Consider the following 26,182-nt stretch of genomic DNA (forward strand, 5'->3'; position numbering starts at 1 on the left):
TTATAATAAACTTAACAAAGGCTTTTAGATCCTTAAATTTAAAGCCCATCTATAGAGATGCTGAAAATTTTAAAAATAATTTTATGAATGAAAGCACTTTCAAAAATGTCTAAAAACCGTAGAAATAAAGGAATGGGCTACTGTTATAATGTGTTATCAGAAAGGTACCTAGCACTCTTTAGTTTTAAATTATTCTTCAGTTTTCACATGTTTAGTACATTGATATCTTATTTCTAGTAGTTCTTGCCTCCATGGTTCTCAATATTCTTTGATTTAAAATTCTAACCCTTTAACCATCTGTGAAAATAACTAAATAACATACGAAGATTACTTTACAGTACCAAACATGTTCAATCATACTATCTGATTTATTCATCCAGATTTCTGTCCTGTGCAGAGGAAACTTTATATTTTACTTTACTATTAAAAGGAATTTGAGTCTTAGGTTAAGCTGTTTGCCTAACATGACATCGTAAGTTGCAGACTCAGTATTTGAATCTGTGTGTTCTGACTCCCAGTAACCTATGCTCTTCATCCCACCCATCACTGATGGCTCACTTCCCCACTAAAGCTTGAGAAGAAGGCTAGAGACTCTTGGTGCATATCTCATACGTTATCTCCTCCTCAGCTGAAAGGCTGTGTAACAGAGAAATCCCACTGCAGGAGAATTTAGGGACTAAGGAATTCAATTGTTATAGAATAGGGTTAGAATGAAGAGGACCAGGATTTTGACTGAGCCTATGAACGTCTTTAAAGGATTTTTTTAGTTCAATAAAACAAAACTATAAGAACGACCATTCCATCCAAAATATTTAATGTTCTTTTTATGTTGTAATTCATAAGGGCCTAAATCACTCTTCTTAAGTCACAATTTGGAGTGACTTGCAATTCAGTTATTCTTCAGGTCAGATCTTAGTTGTGGGAAAGGCATGAAGATTTTAAGAGAAAGGTTACTGTGGAGGGGGTCAATTAGAAAAGATTTCTTGGAGGAAATGAATCATTATCAAGCCTTGAAAACACATGGAATTTACACTGGCAGAAAGGGTGGGGATCCTTTAAGAGATATGATATAAGCAAAGGCATAGCAGGGACATGTAGGGACTTCACAGTGTAGCTAGAGCTAAGGGGCAATAGTTGAAAGTAGTGAGAGATAAGTCAGAGGCTAAAGTAGAATGAGAGCGTTTGATGAAGGAATCTGAATTTTGTTTTTCTTTTTTTTAAAGTTTCCTTTATTCCCTCTTATTTTTACTATATTTCCCGTAATTATAACAATTGTTTTAAAAAAATAGAAGTCATATAACTATACCACCTTAACACATAATTAATTTTTTATTTTTTTGTGTTCCCTGTGTCCCTTATCTATAAGCATGGATAATCTTAATAGATATAATCATAGTGAGATTGTAATTTTGTAGTGTATTCTTTTCACTTAAATTATCTTTGATTCACCTCTTTATAACTGCCTGCACTGTGTTAGTATGTGTATGTGTTTATTTAAGAATTTCTAGGGACTTCCCCGGTGGTCCAGTGGTTAAGGCTTCACCTTCCAATGCAGGGAGTGCAGGGAGCTAAGATCCCACATGCCTCACGGCCAAAACACCAAGACATAAAACAGAAGAACAAATTCAATAAAGACTTTAAAAATGGTCCACATAGGAAAAAAAAAGAAGAAGAAAAAAAGGGACTTTGCTGGCGGTCCAGTAGTTAGGACTTTGCACTTCCACTGCAGGGGACACAGGTTCAATCCCTGGTTCGAGAACTAGCATCCTGCATGCTGTGAGGCGTGACAAAAAAAAAAAGAATTTCTAGACAGTGGATCTGGAATGTATAATGATTTACCAGAGTAATATGAGGGCATTTTACTAAACAGATATTCTGCTGAAACTGAGAAATCAACATGAGTACAGAAATTAGAATAATAATTGCTGTTGCCATTTATTGAGGTATTATTGTATGTCAGAAATCTTTATGCACAATATCTATATATAACAATATCATTTGTAATATTATACTCATTTTATAGATGAAAAAAATGGTCACAGAAAAAATAATTTGCCAAAAGTCATACTTGTTATTAAGTGATACTTTTCCACTATATCATACTTCCTTTTTTGTGTCTTACCAGGTATCTCTGTTTGCCTTTATTTTTTCAGTCTTCACCTTCCTAGTCCATATATGTCTCCCTTTAGACGTTGCTATCATATCCAGAGGGAAGGTTCAAAAAAACAAGTCTCAGTTTAGGATCAAGTCAGCCACTCGTTACGTGGCTTAACACTCCAACTGTTTTTCCTTACCAACTAGAAACTTGAACAATGAGCTACTTGGTAATCTAGATTGCTACTGTTTCTTTTTCCCAAAACATATTGTAAAATATCATCGAATCATATGGTCTCTAGTATTACTTAAGAATCGAGATGCTTTGACCACTGGAGAAGAACAGAAAGAAAGGTTTTCCATTAAGGGCCTGTCCCACAAGAACAGCTTATATCCACATTCTAACTTCTTAAAAGCTACTTGAGATTCTTAAAATTTGAAAATTACATTACATGCTTTGTAAAGACCTCCTAACAAAGAGGGACCGAGTTTTCATAAGATCCAAATTTGATTTAATAAGCTGATTCTTTCCATTCATTTTACCCCCAATTGTATAGCTCAACATGATGACCTGGCTGCCTAACTGGTGTTTTTTGTTTCTATTTTGAGCCCAGATATGTGTACCATACTCATAAAACCAGTGTTGGGAATACGGAGTTTTATGAAACCCTTGAAGCATCATTAATTCTCTGCTAACAAAAACTACTGAAAATTCTCTTTTTTGGTTGTTTTATATGAGAAGGGAGAAGTGTCTTCAGAGAAATAAAGGTGTTTGCATTGGCTTGGCTTTGCTTGGATTTCTGCTTTAGTGGAATTAGAATAAATAGGTTTTAGGTTTTCAGCAAATAAAATCAAGTTCAAATGTTTTGTAAGAACATTATTGAGTGGTTTAGAGTATAAACCCTTGAAATAATTAGTTGGCTCAGGAATTGCCAGAGTCGTTTCTATTATAACATTGTTTTCTAATGCAACAACCATAAACCAATGATAGTTAATAGTTTTTTGGTACCAAGGAATTACTGAAGGCAATAGCTTTAATCAATAAGCTACATGTTAAATATATTAATTAAAGGGCTTGTTTCAAATGATGGATATATAATGTATCTTAGAGATATTAATGGTGATGCTACAGGAACAACTATTCTGACCAACTAAATTACGCAAAAGCTTTAGAGTAAGTTGAGGAAATGTGAAGATGGTAAAAAGTCTTGGTAAGGAGGGAAGGAAATAGAGAACATTCAGACATTTACCAGTCTTTTTCCTTAACAGTGACAAGACATCTAAAACCATCTTTCATGGTCAAAGAAAGGATATGGAAATTCTCTGTGCTGTATGAGGCCCAGGCTTAATAAGACCTAGTGTCTTTCTAAACAGAGTCCCAGCAATATTTAGTGGATTTTCATTATCAGTTTCTGAGTCCAGTGTTATCAGATGCTCATCATCATGTATTTCCATTCAGGAAAGCCTTGACAGAACAGTTGCAAGCTTAGTACCCTCAAGTACTGAGTAAGAAAGGTAACAAAGTCTGGCAGTCTGAATGAGCCTTTCATCACTCTCTGAGAGGACTCACTGCTTGTAGCTATGGCATCTGAAAACTATTACCTCAAACCACAGGTACTTTTGAATCTCTTGGCCACAGATCCATACTGGGACCGCCATACAGCTTAGAACAGGTGGAAACTTTAGCTTAAGTTTCCTCATTGTCAGAAAGTTGTATTACACTAAATTACTATTTTTAATTGTAAAAAATGCCTCTGCTATTTATCTTATGCTTAGCCTACGTTCCACCTTTGCACTTTTCTCACCTTCTCTGTTTATTTTGTGATGCGCATGTTTCCACACTTGAACTTTCAATATACAGAAAAGTTGAAGGGATAGTAGAGTGATGGGTGTATTTGCTCTGTGTGTGTGTGTGTGTGTTTTGGTGGAACCATTTGGAAGTTGCAGGCATAACATGCCATCCCTAAATGCTTTAGCATTAATTACCTAAAATACAGTTATTCTTCTACACAACTGTAATACATTATGTGATGTACTTTTAAGAAAGTTCTTAATAGTGTTTTGTGTTGGTCTCAGCCTATCTTTAGTGACGCTCTCAGCTAGGAATGCCTGGGGGCACTCACCCGGGCCCCGTACTGCTTGTGGCCCCTGCCCCCCTATGAGCCAGTGTTGTGGCAGACTGACCCTTGTGCTTCTTACGATTGCCACATGCACCTCAGCAACAACTATCAGGGGATTTTGAAGAAAAAAACAAGGTTTATTACTCACAAGTCGTGGAGGCTGCATGGCATGCCTGGAACCACACAGCAAAGTGTGCCTAAGGAGAGTACAGACCTGGGGTCATGCCTTTATTGGGGTTGAGGGTGGGGTGCCTAGGGTTTTGCGGGTTCTTTATTAGTAAATTTAAAACATAAGAGCAAGAAAGCGTGGGAAGGAAAAGTAGGATCACCCAAGTGGGTCAGTTATCTAGGTCGCCCAGGACCTTCTAAAAGGGGAACCTCATAGGTGGGGTGGCCTGGCTCTTTATGAATGTCGGCAACCGAAAGCTTAATGTTGGGCAGTTACATTATAACCAAAAAAGCTAATCGTCAGGCACTTACACTACATATAATTTAACATTTATTCATTTTTCTATTTTAAAGACTTGTAAAAAATTTAATGAAAAATTGCAAAGATTCATCAGGCTTTTCTCTGAGAAAATATCCCAACAGTTAGCCAATAGATTCCTCTGTTTACTGCTTGGCTGACATCACAGGACCTTTCAGTAGGTGTTATCAATAGATGGTAACATGACAAACAACAAACAAAAAGAAATAGAAGTGCTTACTGCTTTTCAGTGTTTTTTGGCATGAAAGGGTAAGCTTTTGTTTCTTTTTTAATTGGAGTGGTCATACGGTTGCTCACATACTGCCCTGTGAATTTCTTATGAAATGAGTTATTCAAGAAACAAAGGTTATGTAAATGGATGCTAATCATTCTTACAGGGGAAAAAAAGTACCATAGCCATGTAGTAGCTCATACTGACACAAAAAAGTCTTATTGTGACAGTGCAGAACTTTTTTCCTTGCTGAAAAAGTATCATGTGACATTCTACTTTTTCATAATAAAGATTGTTAAGCTGCAAAAATCTTACTTGTTTGCTGAGCTCTTTTAATAAGCATTTTACAAGCTTTGTCAGAGACAAATTTGTCATCTGATGGACACAGTGTCTGCATCTTAAGGTGATTCAGCGACAGAAGAGAGGTAATGATAAACTCGAAGCCTGGTAGCTCCTGTCTCAGATGTGCTTCTGTTTTGCCTTTTAGGTATTCCAAATGCTGCTAGAGTTCTTGGAGCAAAATATTTGCCAAGGTTTGGGGAATGCTTTCTTAGCAAAAGTATTGCTACCCTATCACAATAGTTGTATATTCTCTCTAGTCTGGTGCTTTGGGATTAATATGCCAGCCAAATTTGTTTTGTTACAAGTCTGTGTATTAACATCACGCATAATGATTATCAAACCTGTGTTCTCCAGCACTTTACTATAACAGATTTTGCTCCTTGAGGAAATGTCCCTGCCTTATACTTTTTTGTATATCTCACTGTAGTCTCCATATTAACTACTTTGTGCCAGCATAACAACATATTGAGCTAAATTGAATTAGACTGTGTGTGTGTGTGTGTGTGTGTATGCATATGTGTGTGATTAGTTTTACAACCAGAAACAAGAGGAGAACTTTTATTAACCCTGTAGTTATATTCCCACTCAAAAGGAGAAATTAGAATGAATTTCAAATATGAAGAGATTTGGAACATTTCATGTGTGTGCAGGTATTAAAGTTTTAGTTTTGTGTTTTTGTTTGGGGGGTTTTGTTTGTTTGTTTGCCACCACTAAGCAAAACTGATATGGTAAGGAAAATTATTTTCATCCAGAGGTTTAATCCTAGGGCAGCCTATTATTTCTTTATATGTTCACTGGAGGTGGTGGGCTCTTTTCTAAGAACATAGAAAAGCTTTCCCATGCTTACAAACCATTTACATTTGCAGTGGAGAAAATTCTAATTGACCATTTAATGTTCTTTTTCTGTAAAAAGCCTTCCAAAAACCTTTGATTCCATCTTTTCTGGATTACTATTAAACGTTTACCTGAAACCAGCACAGTATATGTATGTCTTTTGACTACTCTGCATTCTTTTTTTTTTTTTTTTTTTTTTTTCCTTTTTTTTTTTTTTGTGGTACGCGGGCCTTTCACTGCTGTGGCCTCTCCCTGTGCTCCGGACACACAGGCTCAGCGGCCATGGCTCACGGGCCCAGGTGCTCTGCAGCATGTGGGACCTTCCCGGACCGGGACACGAACCCATGTCCCCTGCATCGGCAGGCAGACTCTCAACCACTACGCCACCAGGGAAGCCCCACTCTGCATTCTTAAGACTAAAGCTCCAGTGGACTTGGTGCAACTGTGCTAAAATGTTGAAGATCTATAAATCCTAATCGTGGGTAAATTTATCATGCCCTAGCAGGAGTATTTCCTGGTAAAAATTCATTAGAAGCAAAGCTGTCCAATTTTATAGACCAAAATATAAAATAAAAAATATGCACATATGTAGAAATATGTAATTTCCATGAGGACTTCCGCTTTAGCATCTTATCAAGAAATGTTTTGTAGCTTGCTACTGCCATCTACTGGTTCTCAACTCTTAGATGAGTAGCTATTGGTTTACTGTAATATATAGAAATAAAAGGGAATTAGGTTTCTTTATTGGAATCTTTAAAATAGTCTTTGCTGAGGGTGAGATAGGATTTTCATGTGGTATATACAGTGTTTATTTTGTAGTATGCTTTTAGGGAACAAACTCATAAGTCTTTCTCCACTATTAACAATGTGCTGTATTCCTGTTTGAGTTTCTGATCAAACCTTTTTTCCCTTTGTCATCCCTTCCTAGTTTAATGGATCGAGAAGTGGCATTGCTTGCTGAAATGGACAAAGTGAAAGCTGAAGCAAGTAAGACTGATCTTTATTAAAGCTATTACCTGCCTCTCAACCCCCATAACAAAAGCTCAATATAAATGACACAATAAGAGTTTATATATTTGGTTAAACAGTCTTGAGCAGTTGTACTATGCTGGCATAGGAATCCTTTCAGGTGAAACAACTTTACAAGAACCTGTTTTTCAATATTTCCAAATTTTAATATTTTGAATATAGAGTTCAGTGTCTAAGAGACTACTTCATGGTATCTGCCACCACAGCACCAATTAAGGAAAATAAAGTATCTTGCAGGTGCCTGGGTTTTATTTTGTTTTTTCCTCCAGTGACTGAACAATTCCATTGGATTTTTTTCTACTTGGAAAAAAACCTTTGGCATAATCAGAGGAGACGTCACCAGGTTGCCTACAATTAGTATATACATTCCTGTCATTACCTCTCTCAGAACTTTCTTTGTTTTCTCAGGTTGTAGAAACTTCACTCAGTGTCTGTTATCATTGGGTAGGGAAAAAGTCAATTAATTGAAGGTTCAGGATACCCATGACGAGGGTTCTTTGAAAGCTTACTAAAATGGAGTCTGGAGGAGTAGTCTAACTTGGATAATTTGTGGGGTTTTATACAGAAGAACCAGATATCTGTTTTCTGTCATTTCTATTAAGGGTCAGGTTAAAGATAGACAGCTATATGAAAAGAAGGGAATGCCAACTGCACCTTGTACATGGCATTGATTTGGGGCTTTTCAACAGTTTTCCCTTCGTGCATTGAATGCCAGATTTGTAATTAGGAAGGTTGTTTCTTTAACCTACTCTCAAACTGGTGAGAATGGAAATAGGTTGAGATGATGACTCACAATTAAATCATTTGTGTCTGTGGTCATGGGCCAGAGGAGACAGCTTTGAAGCACTGAGCTGCGTTCAGTTTTGATCCATTTTAATGAAATTTTGAGTACATAACAGAGATGCTATCCATTGTTTTTCAATTTCATTTAAATTAACTGGTATATCCTGAAATTTCAGGTGACAGTTTCAGTCCATTCTTGTACCTATGTGTTCTCTTTTTGAAGTTGAAGTTTCAGAGAAAATAAAATTAGTAAGAAGACATAGCCCCTAAAAAAAAAAAAAGACATAGTCCTTACTGTTGAGAAGATGGTGCTTTTTTTTTTGGCTACATTGGGTCTTTGTTGCTGAGCGCGGGCTTTCTCTAGTTGTGGTGAGCACGGGCTACTCTTCATTGCGGTGGGCAGGCTTTTCATTGTGGTGGCTTCTCTTGTTGCGGAGCATGGGCTCTAGGCGCGCGGGCTTCAGTAGTTGCAGCAGGTGGACCCTAGAGTGCGTGGGCTCATTAGTTGAGGTGCATGGGCTCCAGGGCGCACGGGCTCAGTTGTTGTGGCTCGCAGGCTCTAGAGCTCAGGCTCAGTAGTTGTGGCACACTGGCTTAGTTGCTCCACGGCATGTGGGATCTTCCCGGACCAGGGCTTGAACTGTGCCCCTGCATTGGCAGGCGGATTCTTAACCACTGCACCATCGGGGAAGTCTGAAGGTGCTTTTTAAAATACATCTTTTAGAGGCTTCCCTGGTGGCGCAGTGGTTGAGAGTCCGCCTGCCGATGCAGGGGACACGGGTTCGTGCCCCGATCCCGGAAGATCCCACATGCCGCGGAGCGGCTGGGCCCGCGAGCCATGGCCGCGGAGCCTGTGTGTCCGGAGCCTGTGCTCCGCAACGGGAGAGGCCACAGCAGTGAGAGGCCCGCGTACAGCAAAAAAAAAAAAACATCTTTTATAGAAAATTTTGAACATATTTCAAATAGAGAGGCTAATATAATTAACCCCCAGCACCCAGCCTCAACCAGTTATCAATTCATGGTCAATCTTATATTATCAAATACAGTCCACCCCTCTCATGCTAAAAATCCAAGTTCTCAATGACACTGATGTAATTACTCATTTACCAATAATATCAAAAAGGTGTTTCTTTTTCTTTTCTTTACACATTATAGTTTATTAATTATATGTTCATAGTACTTCACAGTTCAGAGTTTTTTCGCACTCATTCATATGTGATGTTAATATCAACCTTATGGGAGAGTTAGGTTTTTGGATTTTATTTTGTTTTATTTTTTTCATTTCATAAATGAAGAAACAAGTTCCTTGGAAAAATGTGACTTGTCCAAGGTCATATAATTAGGCCCTCTGAGTTATATGATATGTGTAGAAGTCTTTACTTGACACATCTTGAGATCTGTAATTTTATCTTAGAATCCTAGAATGCTGGAGCTGAGAGAAAGTGAATTTGATACAAATGGCAAATAGGTTTTATCTTGAGAGCCAGACCAACAGATCATTTGTATTTGTTGGGCCTTTGTATTGAGAAACTTTTGTATGCATGTTCCTAACATTGGGAAAGTGTGCCCTTATCGATTAACCTGACATGGGTATAAGCAGCCCATGGGTGGCATATATGTGGCAGATTGGACTAAGTAAACTTGCTAAAGACATTCAGCTCTACACCTGATGTAGCTCTTTAAAAATCCTATTTTTTCTAACGTAAATTTGGCTAGTTTCTCAGTAGGTTACAGGATTCTGTGTATAAATTAGGAATTGAGTTTGACTGCATGCCACAGAATGGCCTAAAGAAATGTGAGTTTCTTTTTCTCTCATGAAATGAAAGGTCCAGAGGTAAGCAGTCCAGGGCTGTAGGCAATCTCCAAAATGATACGAGGGACCCAGGCTTCTCTATCCTTCTCCCCAGCCATCCTTACATTGTGCTTATGGTCAAAATATACATCCTATGGCTCCAGTCAGGGAAGGACAAAATGTTACATGCAGGCTAAAACTCCTTTAGAGAGCTTTCTAGTAAGCCTCGCCTCTGAATTCTGCTTAGATCTCAACAGCCAGACTATACCACATGATAAATTTATGTGTAGCAAAGCTAGGAAATGTAGCTTTTTTTACCTAAGCACATTGGTACCCAACAACATTTAGACTTCTGATAGAGGAGAATGGATATTCAGTCACTAACAGTCTTTGCTACAGTCCACCCCTCAGCTACCCCGCAGTCCTCTTTTTGCCAAAATGAGAACACACTCACCTGCTGCTTGATGGCAACACCTCCACAGTCTCCTCTAGTTCACGTATTCAGCTGAAAGTCCAGGACTTCTGGGTAGCTTCAGATCTTCCAACAGCTCTGGTTATGGTATATTGTGGTCTGGCATCCCATAAACTGAAAGAAACATTATTACATAGATAGGGAGAGAAGAGGATAATTATAGTAAAAATTCCCACTTGGACATGCAATGATCAAAGCTTACTGGACTGGAATAGTAGAGTCCCTGCCCCAGTGGTAGAGAAAGTTCCTTGGTTCATTTGGCAGCCCCTAGATCTGCTTCCTGAGAGGATTTCTTTTGCCCTTTGTCCTCTGTAACCCCTGGCTTTCTACTCTGAGAGAATTTTTATTGTCTGTCATTCTTCATGGCCATACCTGAGTTACACATCTGGGAGCAAGCCAGAGAAGATGCTTCTTGAAAGGCTGTAAATAATCTAATGTCCATCATTAGGGAACTTGGTAAATAATTGTTGTATATCCACATAGTAGAATACTAGGTGGCTATTAAACAGAGTGAGGGGAATCCAATGTACTAATAAGGAATGAACTTCAAGACATAGTAAGTAAAAATAGCTAAGGTAAAGGAGGGACCATTGTGAGGGGAAAAAAGAGAGAGAGAGATTGTATATGCAGAGAGTATAATGGAAAAGTATACATAAGAAATTGTTACCAGTGGTTTCCTCTGGAAGTCAGAAATAGGAGGGACCGTTTTATTTTTCATTTTATACCCATTTATTCTAGATGTATTCTTTACCTTGTGCATATTTTTGTTTTAATTTATATGCGTCTTGATAAAATTTTTTTAAGTGGGAAGAGGAGAAAGAGAAATGACAAGTGATGTATGAGTCTTTATGATTCATAAAAAGCATTTACCATGTAAACTGCCTTCAGAGTCCCTCAAGAAGGTGGAAACTGGACCTTTGGTATTTTCACTTTCTGGATGGGTGGGCAGCTAAGCCTTTGGCTGTCCAAGTACATACTGCAAGGCCTATACTTCTAGTTCTTCTTTGTCCTATTTAACAGACCATAAGAGTCATACTCCCTTTCCTCTACAGTGGAAATTTTGCTCAGCCGTCAGAAGAAAGCCGAACTTCTAAAGAAGATGACTGATGTGGCTGTTCGGATGTCAGAGGAGCAGTTGGTTGAGCTCAGAGCTGATATCAAGGTAGAACTTCCTTCTCCTTTCTGCCTTTCTTCTTACCCTCGGGGACTAAAGTAGCAAATCTCCATACTTCATGGCTGTATCTAATATATTTAACTCATGATCTCCTCTTCCCAAACCTCGCCCTTTTCCTGGCCCTTTCCCTTTCTCTGTAAATGGTACTGTCATCTATCCAGTGTCCAAGCTGGAAACCGTAGGGAATTTCTCCTTTTCCCGCAGTTCAGTCTGTCAGCAGACCCTGTCCCTTTGACCTTCTGCAAAATCTCAGATCTGACCTTTTCTCTTTGTCTCTACCACCACCATCATGATCAAGCTACAGCGATCTCTTGCTTGGACTTTGTGGTAGCCTCTTAACTGATTCCACTCCTCCTCTTTGCCACTGCCCTGACCTCCCCACCCCTTCATATCCGTCCCTCGCATTACAGAACCTACTTCAAACTTCCCGTTGCTTTCAGGATAGGCTATAATGCTTAATGGCCTGTAGGGCTCTGTATGGTCTGGCCCTGCCGCCGTGCTTTGCACAGCATCCCCCTTGTCCCCTCTGCTCCATCCATACTCGCTCTTCTTCCCACAGGCATACCCTGTTCCCTCCTGTGAGGGCTGCTGCACATACTCTTCCATCTGTCCAGAACATTCTTTTCCCTCCCCCTGCCACTCCCAGCACACACCTCACTCCTGACCTCATCCTTCCTGACTTTCCTGACGTGTCCCTCCTGTTTGTGCCTTCCTAGCACACTTATAATTGTATGTGCATTTGATTAATCTGTCTTTCCCACTCGATAGTGAACTTTACAGTGACAGGAACTGCTGTGTCTCCAGTGCCCTGGCACAATGCCTTGGCGCATAGTAGGTGTTCAGTAGATAGTTAAATAGTTGGTTGGCCAATTCTGATTTTATAAGAGAAAAATGAGCAATATGAGGTGTTGATTATATTGTAAACTGTTTATAAAGATTACTTGGATTCAACACTCAGATGTTTTAAATTCTTAGATAAAGAACAGTGTTTCGGGCTTCCCTGGTGGCGCAGTGGTTGAGAGTCCGCCTGCCGATGCAGGGGACATGGGTTCGTACCCCGGTCTGGGAGGATCCCACGTGCTGCGGAGCGGCTGGGCCCGTGAGCCATGGCCGCTGAGCCTGCGCGTCCGGAGCCTGTGCTCCGCAACGGGAGAGGCCACAACAGTGAGAGGCCCACATACTGCAAAAAAAAAACAAAAAACTGTTTCTGAGACTAAGATGGGAACCTGAGAGAGGTTGGGTTATTCATGGGTAGCTGTGGACACTAACATTCTAATTAATTGTTTCTAAACCATGAACTGTATGGCCTTCTCTACTCCTGTGCCCTAACTCTGCTCTTTCTGAAAGTGTGAGATTTATTGCCATATTTAAGAGGAATACATGCTGGGGAGGCTATATAACAGCCTTTGTAAAATAAAAGCATAGATGGAAGATCATCTGAGACCTTGCAGGCATCCCTGTTACCATCCTGACCCAGTCTTTCACATAAACCTATGTCGTGTTATTATTCTCTCACTCCTTCCCCTTAGGCTATATTGGGGAGAAATAGTGAAACCAACAATGCAAGTTTTAAATTACCATTTTCTGATTAACTAAGACTATATTGCTAGATTTTATAGAAAGTCTTCCTCGCACTGATGCCAGTCAGTCTCATTCAACTATCTGGGAGAAGCCAGAAACCCCTTTGGAGTTAGATAAGAATTCTGGCTCTCACAGGCTTCATCTGTTCCCCTTCCCACGTGGTTGAAGAGCTGCTAGAAATATTTCTGCAGGCTGACTAAGGATCTGTTTCTCTCCACGTTTTCAGTGTACTGAAGTGGGTGCTGTGCAATTTAAATGTCTTATTTCCAGATCATTTTATTTCCGTCATTCCTGTTATGTCTTTGGCTCAGGAAACCCTAGAATGTGTTTCAGAATTAATCTCAGACTGATATTACATGTCTGAAGGCTTTGTTATAGAGATTCGTGTGCTTTCCTAAGCCACAGTATACTCTGAAGCTTTAGGACTTCAAGTCCCAGAGGTAATTTTTATTTCTCCTGTCCCGTTTATTGCTTCTAGGTGCATCCCGAGGATTCTGATGCACTTGATTCTACCCCTTGAAAATCCAAAGTGGAATTAGGCCACCCCCAGTTAGAGGACTGCTCTGAGTTCAGTTCTTCTAAATTATATCTAGGCCTTTAACTTTTCTTTCTTACTCTCTTGTACATCTGAAAAAATGGTGCCAGACTACCTTAGAAATTGTTTATTGAAATAGACCCCCAGAAGCACTTTATTCCTGACATGTTTCTAGCCCCACTATTTCTATAGTATAGTTAGTTTTTGACCCAAGGGGATGGTTACTTCTCAGCTCAGTCTGCTTAAAAGGATTAAATTACTTGCAGCACAAACTCTTCTCATTTGCAAAGCTGACTTTTCACTTGAATGATTTTCCATCTCAAGAAATTGTTCCTATTACAAGGACTAACAAATCCTACTTTATAAAGCGGTGAAGTGGGTTTACTAAGGAAGTTTATATTAGAGAACACCAAATCATCTATTTAAATTAAGGAATCATTGTTGTAACTTATGAGCATTTCTGCTTCCTCTGCCTGTGTATAAAATGGAATGATGTGGAGAGTAGCTAACAGTGGAGAGAAAGGTGGTCCTCCATCATGAGTTCCTTCTTTCTCCAGAGTTTCTCTTGATTTACACTTAATGACCATTAACATTTCATAAAGCTCCCAAATGGACTTATCTTTGGGCCCTTAAGGAAAATGACTGAAATTTGTCAATCACCCAACATTGGTAATATGATGGCCATGTATGTAGTGAACTTTGAAGCACAAAAAGAAAACAATTGAAAGTAATTGTTTCATCTGTTTATAGCAAGCTATAAATCCCACATATATTGTTTGTCTCACCTGGAGGCTTTTCTTTGTCTTTTCTCCAGCACTTTGTTAGTGAACGTAAATATGATGAGGATCTGGGACGAGTGGCCCGATTCACCTGTGATGTAGAGACCCTAAAGAAGAACATAGATTCATTTGGACAAGGTGAGGTGCTGAGAAATTCAGGGCGCCAGAGATGGTGATAAGAAGACCACCCTCTACTAACTAGAAACTGAAGTGCCGATTGGCTTCTCCCCTGATTCTTCCTCAGTCCCTCTTGGGTTTTGGTTTGTTTGCTTGTGTTTATGAAAAGGAACTCTGAGATACTTAATAAGCCAGTGGACACAGATGCTTTGAGCTCTGAGGATAGGCATTTTTCAGCTCCCTAAATTTGCGGTCATATTTTCTCATCATTTCCCGCTGAGCTGAGAGGTGTTTGGTATATAGTATAAAGAGCATGTGGCCCTGGAGTCAGACCAAGTTTGAATCCTTGCCTCTGCACTCTACGTTGGGCCGCTCATTTTACTCCTCGGTGGAGGTAACAATACCTGCTTTGCCTAGCTCATAGTAGGTGTGTGTGGAGGCGGGGCACAGAGGTGCCTGTGTGGTGAGAGCCTGTAGCGACACATCAGCCAAACCCAGACCCCGAGCTTGGCTCCTACGTTCTTTCTGTCTCGGTGTGAAAGTGAAATAAATGTTGGACCTAAGGCAGTGATTGGGAGCTCAACATTAGCCCAGGCTTAAAGCCAAGGAAAAAAATCTAGGGAGTACTTTTAGACCATTGAATTCTGACAAAACTTGAATTGAAAATATTAGTATTTTTCAGCTAGATTGATATTTTGAATTTGGAGTTATTTTTGCAGAAAGAGCCTTGGGAAGATAGATATTTGTTGTAAAGACTAGTTCTGTTCATATGTAACTCATCTTGCCTCATTCAAATTTTTAAAAAAGAATTTGGCTTTTTATTTAACTTTTTCTTTCTTTTTGAAGTCTGTACTTTAGAATGTTCCTTGCATAGGAAAATGAACATATGGCCCATACTATTGTTCCTAGGCTTAGTCAGCCGCTGGAGCCAAAGCCAGGAGTTTAGGTGGTAGGAAACGCCAAGAAGTCATTAGTTGGTGGGGGGATGGGCCACTTACCAAGCGGTGGGGATTTGGCAGAAGTGGAGGAAGAGGGCAGAAGGGAGATTTTCCTTCCCGTTTACCTATTTATAAGCTTATCTTTACAAATACTCAGATAGACAGTTCTTTATCCTAAATTGCTCATTGTGAGATGGAGAAATAGGGAAAACGTTACCCATCATGCTCTTCTATCATCTGACCAGATATTGCTCATATTTCTGTCTCAGTGTCCCATCCAAAGAACAGCTATTCAACCAGATCTCGATGTAGCTCGGTTACATCTGTGTCTTTGAGTAGCCCGTGTGATGCCTCTGTTGCTTCCTCTTCCACCTGTGCCTCTGCTCCCAGCCTTACAAGTGCTAACAAGAAAAACTCGGCACCAGGGGACACTCATGCAACCACAGCAAACTCCAGTGGCCGGCCCTACCAGCCTCATCGAGAGGTAAACTAGCTTCCACACTGAGCAACTTACGAAGAAATGCTGCCAGGCTGTCACAGCTTAAACACTGACAGCTCAGTACATTACCTTCCTCTCTTTATGCCCATTCCACACCTATTTTGAATCCCTCCAGCCTCAGTTATTTCCAGAGAAAGCATTTGGTATGTATGTTCCAAATCACCAGCCAGTTTAGATTTCCTGTCGCCAAGACTGCTGATTTTCTGATGTTGGCAGTGATCCTAGCTTTGTAGGTAGTAGTATATTGCCTGGTAATTGGTCACACTGGGAGTCATGTACCCATCATGAGGTAGAAAAGCACCACTAGAAAGTTGAAGCATAATCCATAGTTTCTTGTCCTTGGTTTGAAGGAGATACATAAGAGCAGTTCAAGGCAGTGCTGTCAGTAATTCTTCAGACTGGTATTACATTGGAATTGGGGGACAAAAATAAAATCCTGTGCCATAAGCTTTCTGGGTTGTAATGTGAAAGATGTGTTAAATGTCACAGCAGCGTGACTTAATCTGTGGTTCATGATATATAGCAGAGTAGATCATAGTGATGTTTATTTTATTATTCCAGATGTTCCTTATCTTTACAAATGGCTTTCGATCTACAAAATTCAGACACGTGATAAGATACTTGCCCAACTGAGGGCTTGTAACAACCTCAGAGGATACTCTTTCTTCCTTTTCTGCCCAGCTAAAGAAAAGCTCTTCAGTGGAGAAGAGCATAGGGGTGAAAGGCAGGGGGTAAATAGTGAATGATTTATTAATTCTGATTAGTGTCTAGATTGGATCGGCTGATCAAACTCTGTGAGTTTTAAGAGAGAACTGAGTCCCAAGCCTGGGCTACCGCTATTAGGCTTTCAGAATACTCCTAAATAAACTGAACTGGAACAAACGGGTGCCCTAATGCCACAGTGCTCTGAACAGTGTCTTCTTTTATCCTTAGGTGTTGCCGGGGAACAGACGAGGAGGACAAGGCTACAGGCCACAAGGCCCAAAGTCCAATGACCCCACGAACCAAGGGCGACATGACAGTGGGGGTCGTTACAGAAACAGCTCATGGTATTCATCTGGTTCCAGGTACCAGAGTGCTCCATCCCAGGCGCCAGGAAACACTAGTGAACGGGGCCAGACTCACTCTGCAGGGACCAATGGAATTGGAGCCAGCATGGAGGCCAGCCCACCCAAGCCCTCATTCAAAAAGGGGCTCCCCCAGCGCAAACCCAGGACCTCTCAGCCTGAAGCCATGAACTCTTGAGGGAAATTCCAGCTGGCCTGTCTCTTCTATCCCACACAATTCAACTTGGTAACTGGACTTTAGGAAACTTGTAGTTAGATTTAATATCAAAAAGAAGTTTGCGCATTCACTTTTGATGCCATTCTAAATATTTTGGTTTCTTCTCTTCTCGTTTCCGCTTTACCATTTTTTTTGGAAGGGAAGCTGTTTTTTCCTTTGACCTTTCCCGGTGATATGGATTGATTCTGACTGTTCATTTCCACCAGGAATCACCGACACCTGTTGCCAGGTTTCCCAAGGGTAAGCAGTGTTCTTCCCAGTGCTCCAGGCCTTTCAGGGGCCTGAAGAGGCCTTCCTCAGCAACCCCTACTGCCCAGGCTTTCAGGAGGAGATGGATCAGGCAGCTGGTCTTGCTGCCTTTCCAGTCTAAGCAGAAGCCACACGTGCCAGTCAGGTTCCCTGTAAACAACAACATGACCAAGGGAGGCAATGAGGGGGTTGTGTACTGTCCTGGATTAGCCAGAGAAGGGGAAACTGAACTGGTGAAAAGGAAAGAACACTAGGAAACATTTGAGAATCTGCCTGTGCTCCCAGAACGTGCCTGAGATTGACACTCAGATCGGGGTTTCAGTCTCTTGCTTGGCACCGTAGCTTAACCTGCAGTTTCTTCCAAATGCCCAAGCCTTGTTTCCTATTACCTTAGACTGCAAACCAGTCTAGGGAAGTCTATGGGAAAGTAGCATTTAATTAAAGGAAAAAAAAGTGTTTCAGTGTTTGAAGATTTTTATTGTTGTTCTCCCTCTTTCCTGATTCCTATTCTGACCCTGAACCAAATTTATAGCAATATAATTAGTGTTAATCTAAGGTGTGAACCATCAAAAAATTGCCTCTGTCAGTCTTGAGAGTTGAATAAATAAAAACAACTGCATAAACGGTCCCACGTTTGTTTCACAGCAGGAAGTGACTTCATTTCATTATCTCTTTTTCTGTGGGCCTCATGGGGTAGAAGTCACTCGAACAGCTTGTTCGGGGCTTATGAGGGCATCCAATTCCTAAGTCATTTGTCCACTGCTTACCTTCAGAACCAAATTAAATGTAAAAGCCAGGATGAGCAGATGCAGCAGTTCCTCTTGGGAAAAGGTCTGTAGGAGAGGGAATGGTGACTTTCCGAAGGAGAGCCTACCAGTTCAGAAAACCCACAGCTGCCAGCAGCTCACCCAGGCAACCAAAGGCTCTGTCCACACCCCTGTCTTCCACTGCCTGTCCCTTCACAGGAGGAGTGATTTAACAACAGCAGAGCTTTTTCTTCCCCAGCATTTGTTCTCCCAAGGCTGAAGCCCAAGCTGTAAGTGGCAGTGGTGCAGAACTTAGCTGCCTCAGGGCTTCCCCTAGCTCTTTGGCTGAAGATGAGTTGCCAGGGTTCAGGTTGGTTGCACAGATTGAGAAAGAAAGAAAAAGAGTTTGTGTGTGTGTGTGTGTGTGTGTGTGTGTGTGTCTTTCAGTAAAGAAAACAATAGTCAAGGAGTACTAGGAAGCCATTTTCTAAGGGGCTGGCCACCTCATTTGGGGGAATTTATCCAACATCACCATCAGCCTGCTGTATCAGGAAAAAGCCCTGCTTTTCTGATTAATTGCTTACCTACACTTTATAGGAAATCCAGAGATTGAAGTGGCCTTGAAGGATTATGAGGTCTATGCCCATATCCAGGCAAGACTGTATTTAACCACCTAAACAGATGGGAAACCACATGTTTGTCAAAACTGCCTTGAAGTTGAAGTTAAAATCTCCTTATAGAAAAATATTTGAAGACTTTTTTCTATGACCACAAAAAGTTTGAAAATTATGAAGTTTTTTTTTACACATTGTTTTAAATTACAAAAATAGCATTTAAAATATCAAATAATACAGAAATGTAAAAGGAAAAAGTTAGTTTTCCACTTTTCCATTCTGTTCCTCAGGGGTAATAACTGTTAATAATTTGGCATATATCCTTATAAACCTTTTCAAAGCATATATGTGCTTATACACATAGATATGTAGGCTTTTTTAAAATAAATTTATTTATTTTTGGCTGTGTTGGGTCTTCCTTGCAGTACGCAGGCTTCTCACTGTGGTGGCTTCTTTTGTTGTGCAGCACGGCCTCTAGGTGTGTGGGCTTCAGTAGTTGTGGCACGTGGGCTCAGTAGTTGTGGCTCTCGGGCTCTAGAGTGCAGGCTCGGTAGCTGTGGCGCACGGGCTTAGTTGCTCCGCGGCATGTGGGATCTTCCCGGACCAGGGCTCGAACCCGTGTCCCCTGCCTTGGCAGGCGGATTCCCAACCACTGCACCACCAGGGAAGCCTGATATATAGGCTTTTAATTTTTTGTTTTGTTTTTTACAAAAAACGGAGCATACTATATGCATTCTACAATCCTTTTTTTAGATATGTCTAAACCATAATTCATTTAGGATCTCATGTTGTAGATATTCTCCTAAATTTGACATTTGACTTTCTTCAGTGAAGAGAAGTGAGGTTTATCTTAAGTTTGAACTGTGCAGCTCATTCTTTGCTCCCCACAACAGCTCTTCCTTCCAAGAGGAGGGAGGCTCTGTACCCTGGGCAGTTCCTGCTGTGTGTTCAGAGACAACCTTCCTAACCATCATTTCTCCTTCCCTTTCCATTTCCTCTTAGAGATCAATGTCCTGTCCTTTCCCAGCCTAAGAGATAAGATTGAAACTTCAGGTTTACCTTTGTCAGTTATGTGCCACTTGAGAGAGAAAATTTAAATTAGCGTGGCCTCATTATGAACATCAAATATTCCGTAGGCCCCTTATTTGTGGCAGTTTTTTAAATTCACTTTAAAAAAAAGTAATACAGGCTAATTTTTTTAAAGGTACAAAAGGATACATGATGTGAAAGTGAAAAATACTCCCCTACCTTGTCCCACTCCCTAGAAGAAATCACTGATAAGTTTCTTGTTTATCTTTTCACAAATTTTCTAAATCCAAACATGCAAATATGTTTTTTCTTTCTTTTACATAAATGGAAATCATATTATGCATATTCCTAAGCAACTTGCTTTTTTTAACTTGTCCTCACTTTTTATAACTAGTTTTTGTTTGGTTTGAAGAAAAATCAATATATGTAAATGGTTTAAAAAAACAGTTCAAAAGGGTATATGATGAAAAATAAGCCTCCATCCCACTCTGGACTATTTATTCCCTCCCCAGAGGCAACCACTGTTAAGTTTCTTATTTATCCCTCCAGAGATTTTCTATATTTATATACATATATCAGAAGAATGTATGCTGCTTAGACCTCTTTCCATGTCAGTATACATAAATGTACCTTGTTCTTTCTATGGCTGCATAGTATCCAATTGTATAAATTTATCATAATTAGTTTTACCAGTCTCTATTGATGATTTTCAGTTTTTTGCTATTATAAGTATTGATGAAATGAGCTATTTCATCAATATAATACATACATCACTCATTACATGTGAGAGTGTACCTTTAGGATAAATTCCTAGGAGTGGAATTGTTGGATCATACAGTTATTGATAAAGTACTCTTAAAAGGTGCATGGATTCTCACCAATGGTTTTTGGGAGTGCTTTGTACAGTTGCTGAGCTGGAAGCTAAGGAGAGATAAAGATAACTAAAACACAGCCCTCTGTGGGGCTGATAAACTAGCTGGGGCAACTGACACATACAGATCAAAGAGTACAAGGTAATTCTATTGCATGAAAGAGCCTTGCTGTCTCCTGTGAGTATAATGGAGCAGCACTGCTCGCAGGGCCTGTGCTTGAACTAGAACTATACCAGCGGTGATCAGGCATTTGCTCAGTGGTTTATAGACAGGGTGACCTCGTATTTCAGAATCCCAAACCAGGGTACAGTCTTGTGAGTATGAATGTATGTATGGGGAACAACAGGATAAACTACTTTAGGTTGGGAGTGGCCTAGAAAAGCCAGGACACATGGTTATCAATCTGTGAACCTCTACTTTGGAGAAGGTCAGTAGAGTAATGGCTTGTTGCCCTTGGAAATCCTGCCATTCGACCTAACAAAATGAGGGTTTGTCTTGCCTGATCTACAGGGTTCATCCCACCTGGAGAGGATTATATGCATCCGGAATCACACGTAATAGAAGAAATGGGTATCCAAAATGGTACATGTTTGGAGGTCAGCAAATGATACAAGGAGCTGTTTTGTCACTATTTTAACCAGTTCAGAGTACCAGACCATAATGCTGGTAGCCAGAACATCATACTGTAAAGTCAGCCAAGCTGGACTTCTGGTGGCTTGCCATCTGCGCACATTCTTTGCTTCAAACATTGAGGCACCTGCTGGGTGCCAGGCACTGTGCTGAGTTCTGAGGCAAAGATAAATGGTTCCAGCTCTTTCCTCAACCACTTTGCAGGTGAAGGAACTAGAGCTCTTAGAGCTCAGCAGTGTCTGGTGGCTGGGCAGTGTGGTAGAGTAGAAAGACCCTGGACTTTTGAGACCGATACTTGGATTTTAATTCTGGCTTCACAACTTGGTAGCTATGTGACCAACTAACTGTGGGCAAATAACGTAACATCTTTGAACCTCTTCTTGAACTGGGAAGTGGAGACTGGTAACTACTTCATGGAGTGGTAGGGTAGGTATCAAGCAGGTGCTGAGAACAGTACCCTGGTGTCCAAGCTAACCTGTGACTAGTTAAACGTTCACTCACCATAACTCCTTTACTTTTCTGTCTCTCGTGCCCTGTTAAAAAGTGCATGAAAGTCTTCCCTGATCTCCAGCCTTACAGACCTAATTAACCAAAAATAAAAATAAAACCAAAAAAAACCCCAGAAATTAACCAAAAATAAAAAAGTAATACTTCCGTCACCCTATTCCTTCTGCAGCTTTTCTCCTCTGAGTGCATATCCCCCCAGCATGGTGAGCTCTGTGCCCTCGTGTCCTGACAACTGTCAGGAAGCCACCCTCACCCCCGTTTCTGAGCTCTTTGGGTGGCACAGGCCAGATGCTGACGGCACCAACATGGGCAAACAGGGAGCAAGGCTGTGGCAGAGTCTGAGAAGAGCCAGGGAACATCATTTCCCTACAGGTGCTGAGGGAGTTTTGTTACTAGTCTGTGACTCCTTACCAAGGGGAACCGCTATCTGAAGATTTTTCTGGGTGAGGAAACTCACCCACCATCACCACCACCAGCAAAACTGTTCTCCAGCAACACCCCCCCCGCCCCTTCACAGCCGTCAAAACAGCAGGAACAAATACCACCCACTCTGATTCCCCAGGGAAAAGTCAGGTCTCCTTTTTATGTCTCTCTTCAACTTAACCCAGTTAGGCTATCTCTGTAACTAGATTTCAGACAAACCCGTTTTCTGGTGCTGCTAGAACACGCAGCTTGAGAGACCAAGGAGATTTCTCAGACTCACTCCCTTGCTGACTGCAGGCAGGACTGGTAAACTGGCCGTCCGGCAGGCGAGGCCCACAGTCAACTGCAGTGTATCCCCATGGCCTGAAGTCCTGTGGCTGTTCACAGTGGGCACTCATCAAAATGACCATACCGTCCCCCGTTTTGTTTGTTTTTTTTTTGCGGTACGCGGGCCTCTCACTGTTGTGGCCTCTCCTGTTGCGGAGCACAGGCTCTGGACGCGCAGGCTAAGCGGCCATGGCTCACGAGCCCAGCCGCTCCACGGCATGTGGGATCTTCCCGGACCGGGGCACGAACCCGTGTCCCTTGCATCAGCAGGCGGACTCTCAACCACTGTGCCACCAGGGAAGCCCCCGTCCCCTTTTAATAGGCTGTTTACCGAAGGATAGGACAAGGCACCCCAGCGTTGTGGCACGGTAGCAAACTGCTGTCAACCTAGTTAACTCCCAGTTCAGATCTCTTTCCTCCACTTAACTAGCCATGCGATATACAATAGCTTATCCAGGATTCCCTTTTAGAAAGTTTACTGTGGTTTCCTCACACTAGCTAGGATCCTCCACTAAAGGAAAAGGGATGGCCTAGAATGAGACAGCTGAGGGGCGGCCAAGTACTGGAGGCCTCAGAGTATTCCAAAATGTTGTGTTTGTTTTGGTGGGAATGCGGAACCTTCAGCGAGGCTTCGTGCTGAGCTCATTTCTGTGGTCCCAGCACCCAGGGGCAGGACAAGTGCTCAGGGGGACTTTCAATAACAATCACAACCACTTACTAAGCTCATCTCACTCTCTCCACAATCCTCTGAGAAAGGATCATTTCACAAATGACGGAACTAATGCTCTTCGAGATTAGCGCCCGTCCCCCATCCCTGCCCAAGGTCACTCAGTGGCGGAACTAGAATTGAAACCTAGACCAGTTTGACTTGAAAGCCTGAGATTTCCCCACCACACCACACAGCCTGAGAAGGAGAGACGGAGCTGGGGACCTCCAGGAATGAGGCTGGAGAGAGGAGGAAGAGGAGAGGAGACGGGAGGGGCCCTGGACTCTGTTCCTCGACAGCCACCTGTTCTCACGGGCTGCACACAGCAACTGACTCCACCTGCACTTGGGAGGGGGACTTTTTCCGTCTTTTGTGTCTTGAGCGGTTTTTTCCTTTCTTTGCTCTTCCCTCCTCTCTCTCCTTGTTCCTTTTGTAGATAATACTCCCACAGGCCTCCCACGGCAGCTCCAAGACGCAGCCTCCTGAGTTTCTCCTTGTTGACAATGGCTCTGAGCTATCTCTGAACAGGGCTCCTCCTCAACCTTCCCTTCCCTGTGACTCCCCGCTGTGGCCAGTGAGTCAAGAACTGGGGAAAGGGGAGAGGAAGAGGAGATTATAGTGGGGAGCCCAGTGGTCCCTAACCTCCCCACACACCCCCTGCCATGCCCTGTTGTCTTCTCAACTCCCCCCGACCTCCACCTTACCGTCTCCTAAACGTGGGCCCCTGCCCCGCGGGCGTGCACGTGTGTGTGTGTGTGTGTGTGTGTGTGTGCGCGCGCGCGCGCGCGCGTATGCATGGGGAGTGGGTGCGGGGATGGGGCTGGAAGGAGGGGCAAGGAATTCACCATAAGCCAGGTCTGGCAGGAAGACCTGAGGGACTAGGTAAAGTGAAAGAGTGAAGTGGGTTGAGATCTAGACACTCATCTAGACAGAAAAGGCACCTTAAACCAGGCCAGGCCAAAGCAAAGGGTCAGCGGCTGCATCTCTACCCCATACACACTTTCACACAAATTCTTTGAAGGACAATGGGGGAAGGGGTTTAAAGCCCAAAACATTGCTGTTTCATTCTGTGATAAGAAGAATGATCATAACATTCAATAAACGTTAGTATATTTTCTTCCCCCGGAAGTGGGGACCAGAGCACCAAAACAGTGACGCAGGCATTGTGCCTGGAGCTTCTGGAGGAGGCAGCGCATCTTAACCTCTCCGCCTCAGTGTTTTCACCTGTAAGTTGGCAATTATAACAGTGACTCCCTCACAGAGTTATGATAAAGATTAACCGGATAATCCAAGGAAAGCACTTAGCACAGTGCTTTGGCACCAAGTCGATCTCAGCTACGGTAATTCTTTGGGGCACCCCACGTATTCTGTCTACCACCTGCTCACCCTGACCCAAAGCATATGGTTTGGCTTGATGTTCAAAACCAGCACAGGCAGATGAGCTTGAAGACTGACAGTCTGAACACTTGGGCTTCCACGGGAGGATCATCAGGATCTCATGCACAACCCCAGATGACCAGTCCTTGTGAGTGCCACACAGCTAGCCTGGGGTTGTTTCTGAGTCCTCACAGTGGGAGACAGCTATGCTGGAGTGAGGTAGACTCTGGACCTGGGGTTGGGAGTGTGTCAGGGTTGGAACCTTAGCCATTTACCACCTTGGTTACCTTGAGCAAGTCTCTCCTCTATCTCTGCCTCTGTTTACTCATTTGTGAGATGGAGAGTAAGTAGCATCTACTCTGCATATTTCACAGGGCTCCTATAAGATTCAAAATCAGATAATAATATTTACATGTTGCAAATGTCACACACTGTCCTAGAACCTTTAATCTTTTAATCCTCCTAACAACCCTCTGAGGTAGTTATTGTCCCCATTTCACAGAGGAGAAAATTGAGTCACACAAGGAAAATTACAACAGCAAGTGGCAGAACTATATTCGAACCTGGGTAAGTAGCCTGGCTCTCAAGTTGGGTGCTTTCCACCGTAGCCTCATCCTTTCTCTCAAAGTGAGCCGATTCCTAAACTGCCCCAGCTCCTCAGCAGTGTGCTTGAACATCGCCTGGAGGGGCAAAGATGAGCCGTTGGGGGCGGGGTTACTGTGCAGCCCTGGACCCATGTGAGAGGGTGGGAAGTCGGGGGTCGGAAGCAAGATCTGCAGCCTTAGGGTCGTGCTTCCTGGGAGCGGGATTCCAGGATTCAGAGGACTGGGGGAGGGGGACGCTTCCTCTTCTTCCTGCCCAAGCACCAGCTCATTTTAATACAGGTGCCTGGGGCTTTGGCCCTTGTCACAGATGAGGGGTGGGTGGAGCGGGGGACACTCCTTCCTTTCCGATGCTGCTGACTATGGTTGTGTCTCCTAGAGGGGTGGGGGCGCTGAGCCTTCCGCATCACTCGTTCGGGAACAAATTGCTGTTTTGGCCACGGCGGTTCCTCTGGGCGCGGGCGGTAGCCGCGCTCGCTGGCAAATCGTGGGAGGGAGGAGGAGCGGCGCTGGCAGCGCGAGGCTGGTGGGACCGACGCAGCGCCGGAGACCAGTGAGAGACTGCCGCCCAGGGCCCGGCTCCGCACAGCCCGCCGGCCCCTCCTCCCCACCCCCTCGCTGGAGGTGGGGGTCCCTGCAGCCCCCGCTCCCCCTTCAGCGCAGAGCCTAGTTCTCTAGGACTAAAGGCGCTGGGGGCAGCGGAGACTCGGTCCTCTCATTACCCGCCCGCAAAGACCCACTAGCGCACGGTTAGGAAGTTTCCCCCCAGCGTCTGACATCTACTGTACCCTGCCTGTATTTGCAACCTGACCCTTCAGCGCAGCCTGGGAGCGGCAAAGGGGGACAGAGAGAAACACAGGGGCAAGACAAAGGATCTGGGGCGCCCCCATCCCCACACACCTCATTTCCACTCCCCACCCCTCCACCTCCCGGGCACACACGGAGAGCATCTAAACCCTATTTCCAGGACTTCCCACCCTCCTATTTCCTGGCAGCTCCAGCCAGCCGCGGCGTCGCTTAGTGACGGAT

The 26,182-nt window shown here is 42.7% G+C and overlaps 1 protein-coding gene across 1 annotated transcript in view; it reads left to right on the plus strand.

Moving 5' to 3' along the window:
• SPATS2 (spermatogenesis associated serine rich 2) overlaps positions 1–17,946 on the plus strand; it is a 134,728-nt gene extending 116,782 nt beyond the window's left edge. Inside the window, exons 9-13 of the mRNA XM_079715497.1 lie at positions 7,017–7,075; positions 11,217–11,326; positions 14,269–14,371; positions 15,558–15,772; positions 16,721–17,946. Coding sequence (XP_079571623.1) covers positions 7,017–7,075; positions 11,217–11,326; positions 14,269–14,371; positions 15,558–15,772; positions 16,721–17,032 — 799 coding nt within the window. The 3' untranslated portion in view covers positions 17,033–17,946. The remainder of the gene's footprint in view (positions 1–7,016; positions 7,076–11,216; positions 11,327–14,268; positions 14,372–15,557; positions 15,773–16,720) is intronic.
• The last annotated feature ends 8,236 nt before the right edge of the window (positions 17,947–26,182 follow it).

Source organism: Hyperoodon ampullatus, assembly GCF_949752795.1.
Source record: "Hyperoodon ampullatus genome assembly, chromosome: 11".
Classification (NCBI taxonomy): domain Eukaryota; kingdom Metazoa; phylum Chordata; class Mammalia; order Artiodactyla; family Ziphiidae; genus Hyperoodon; species Hyperoodon ampullatus.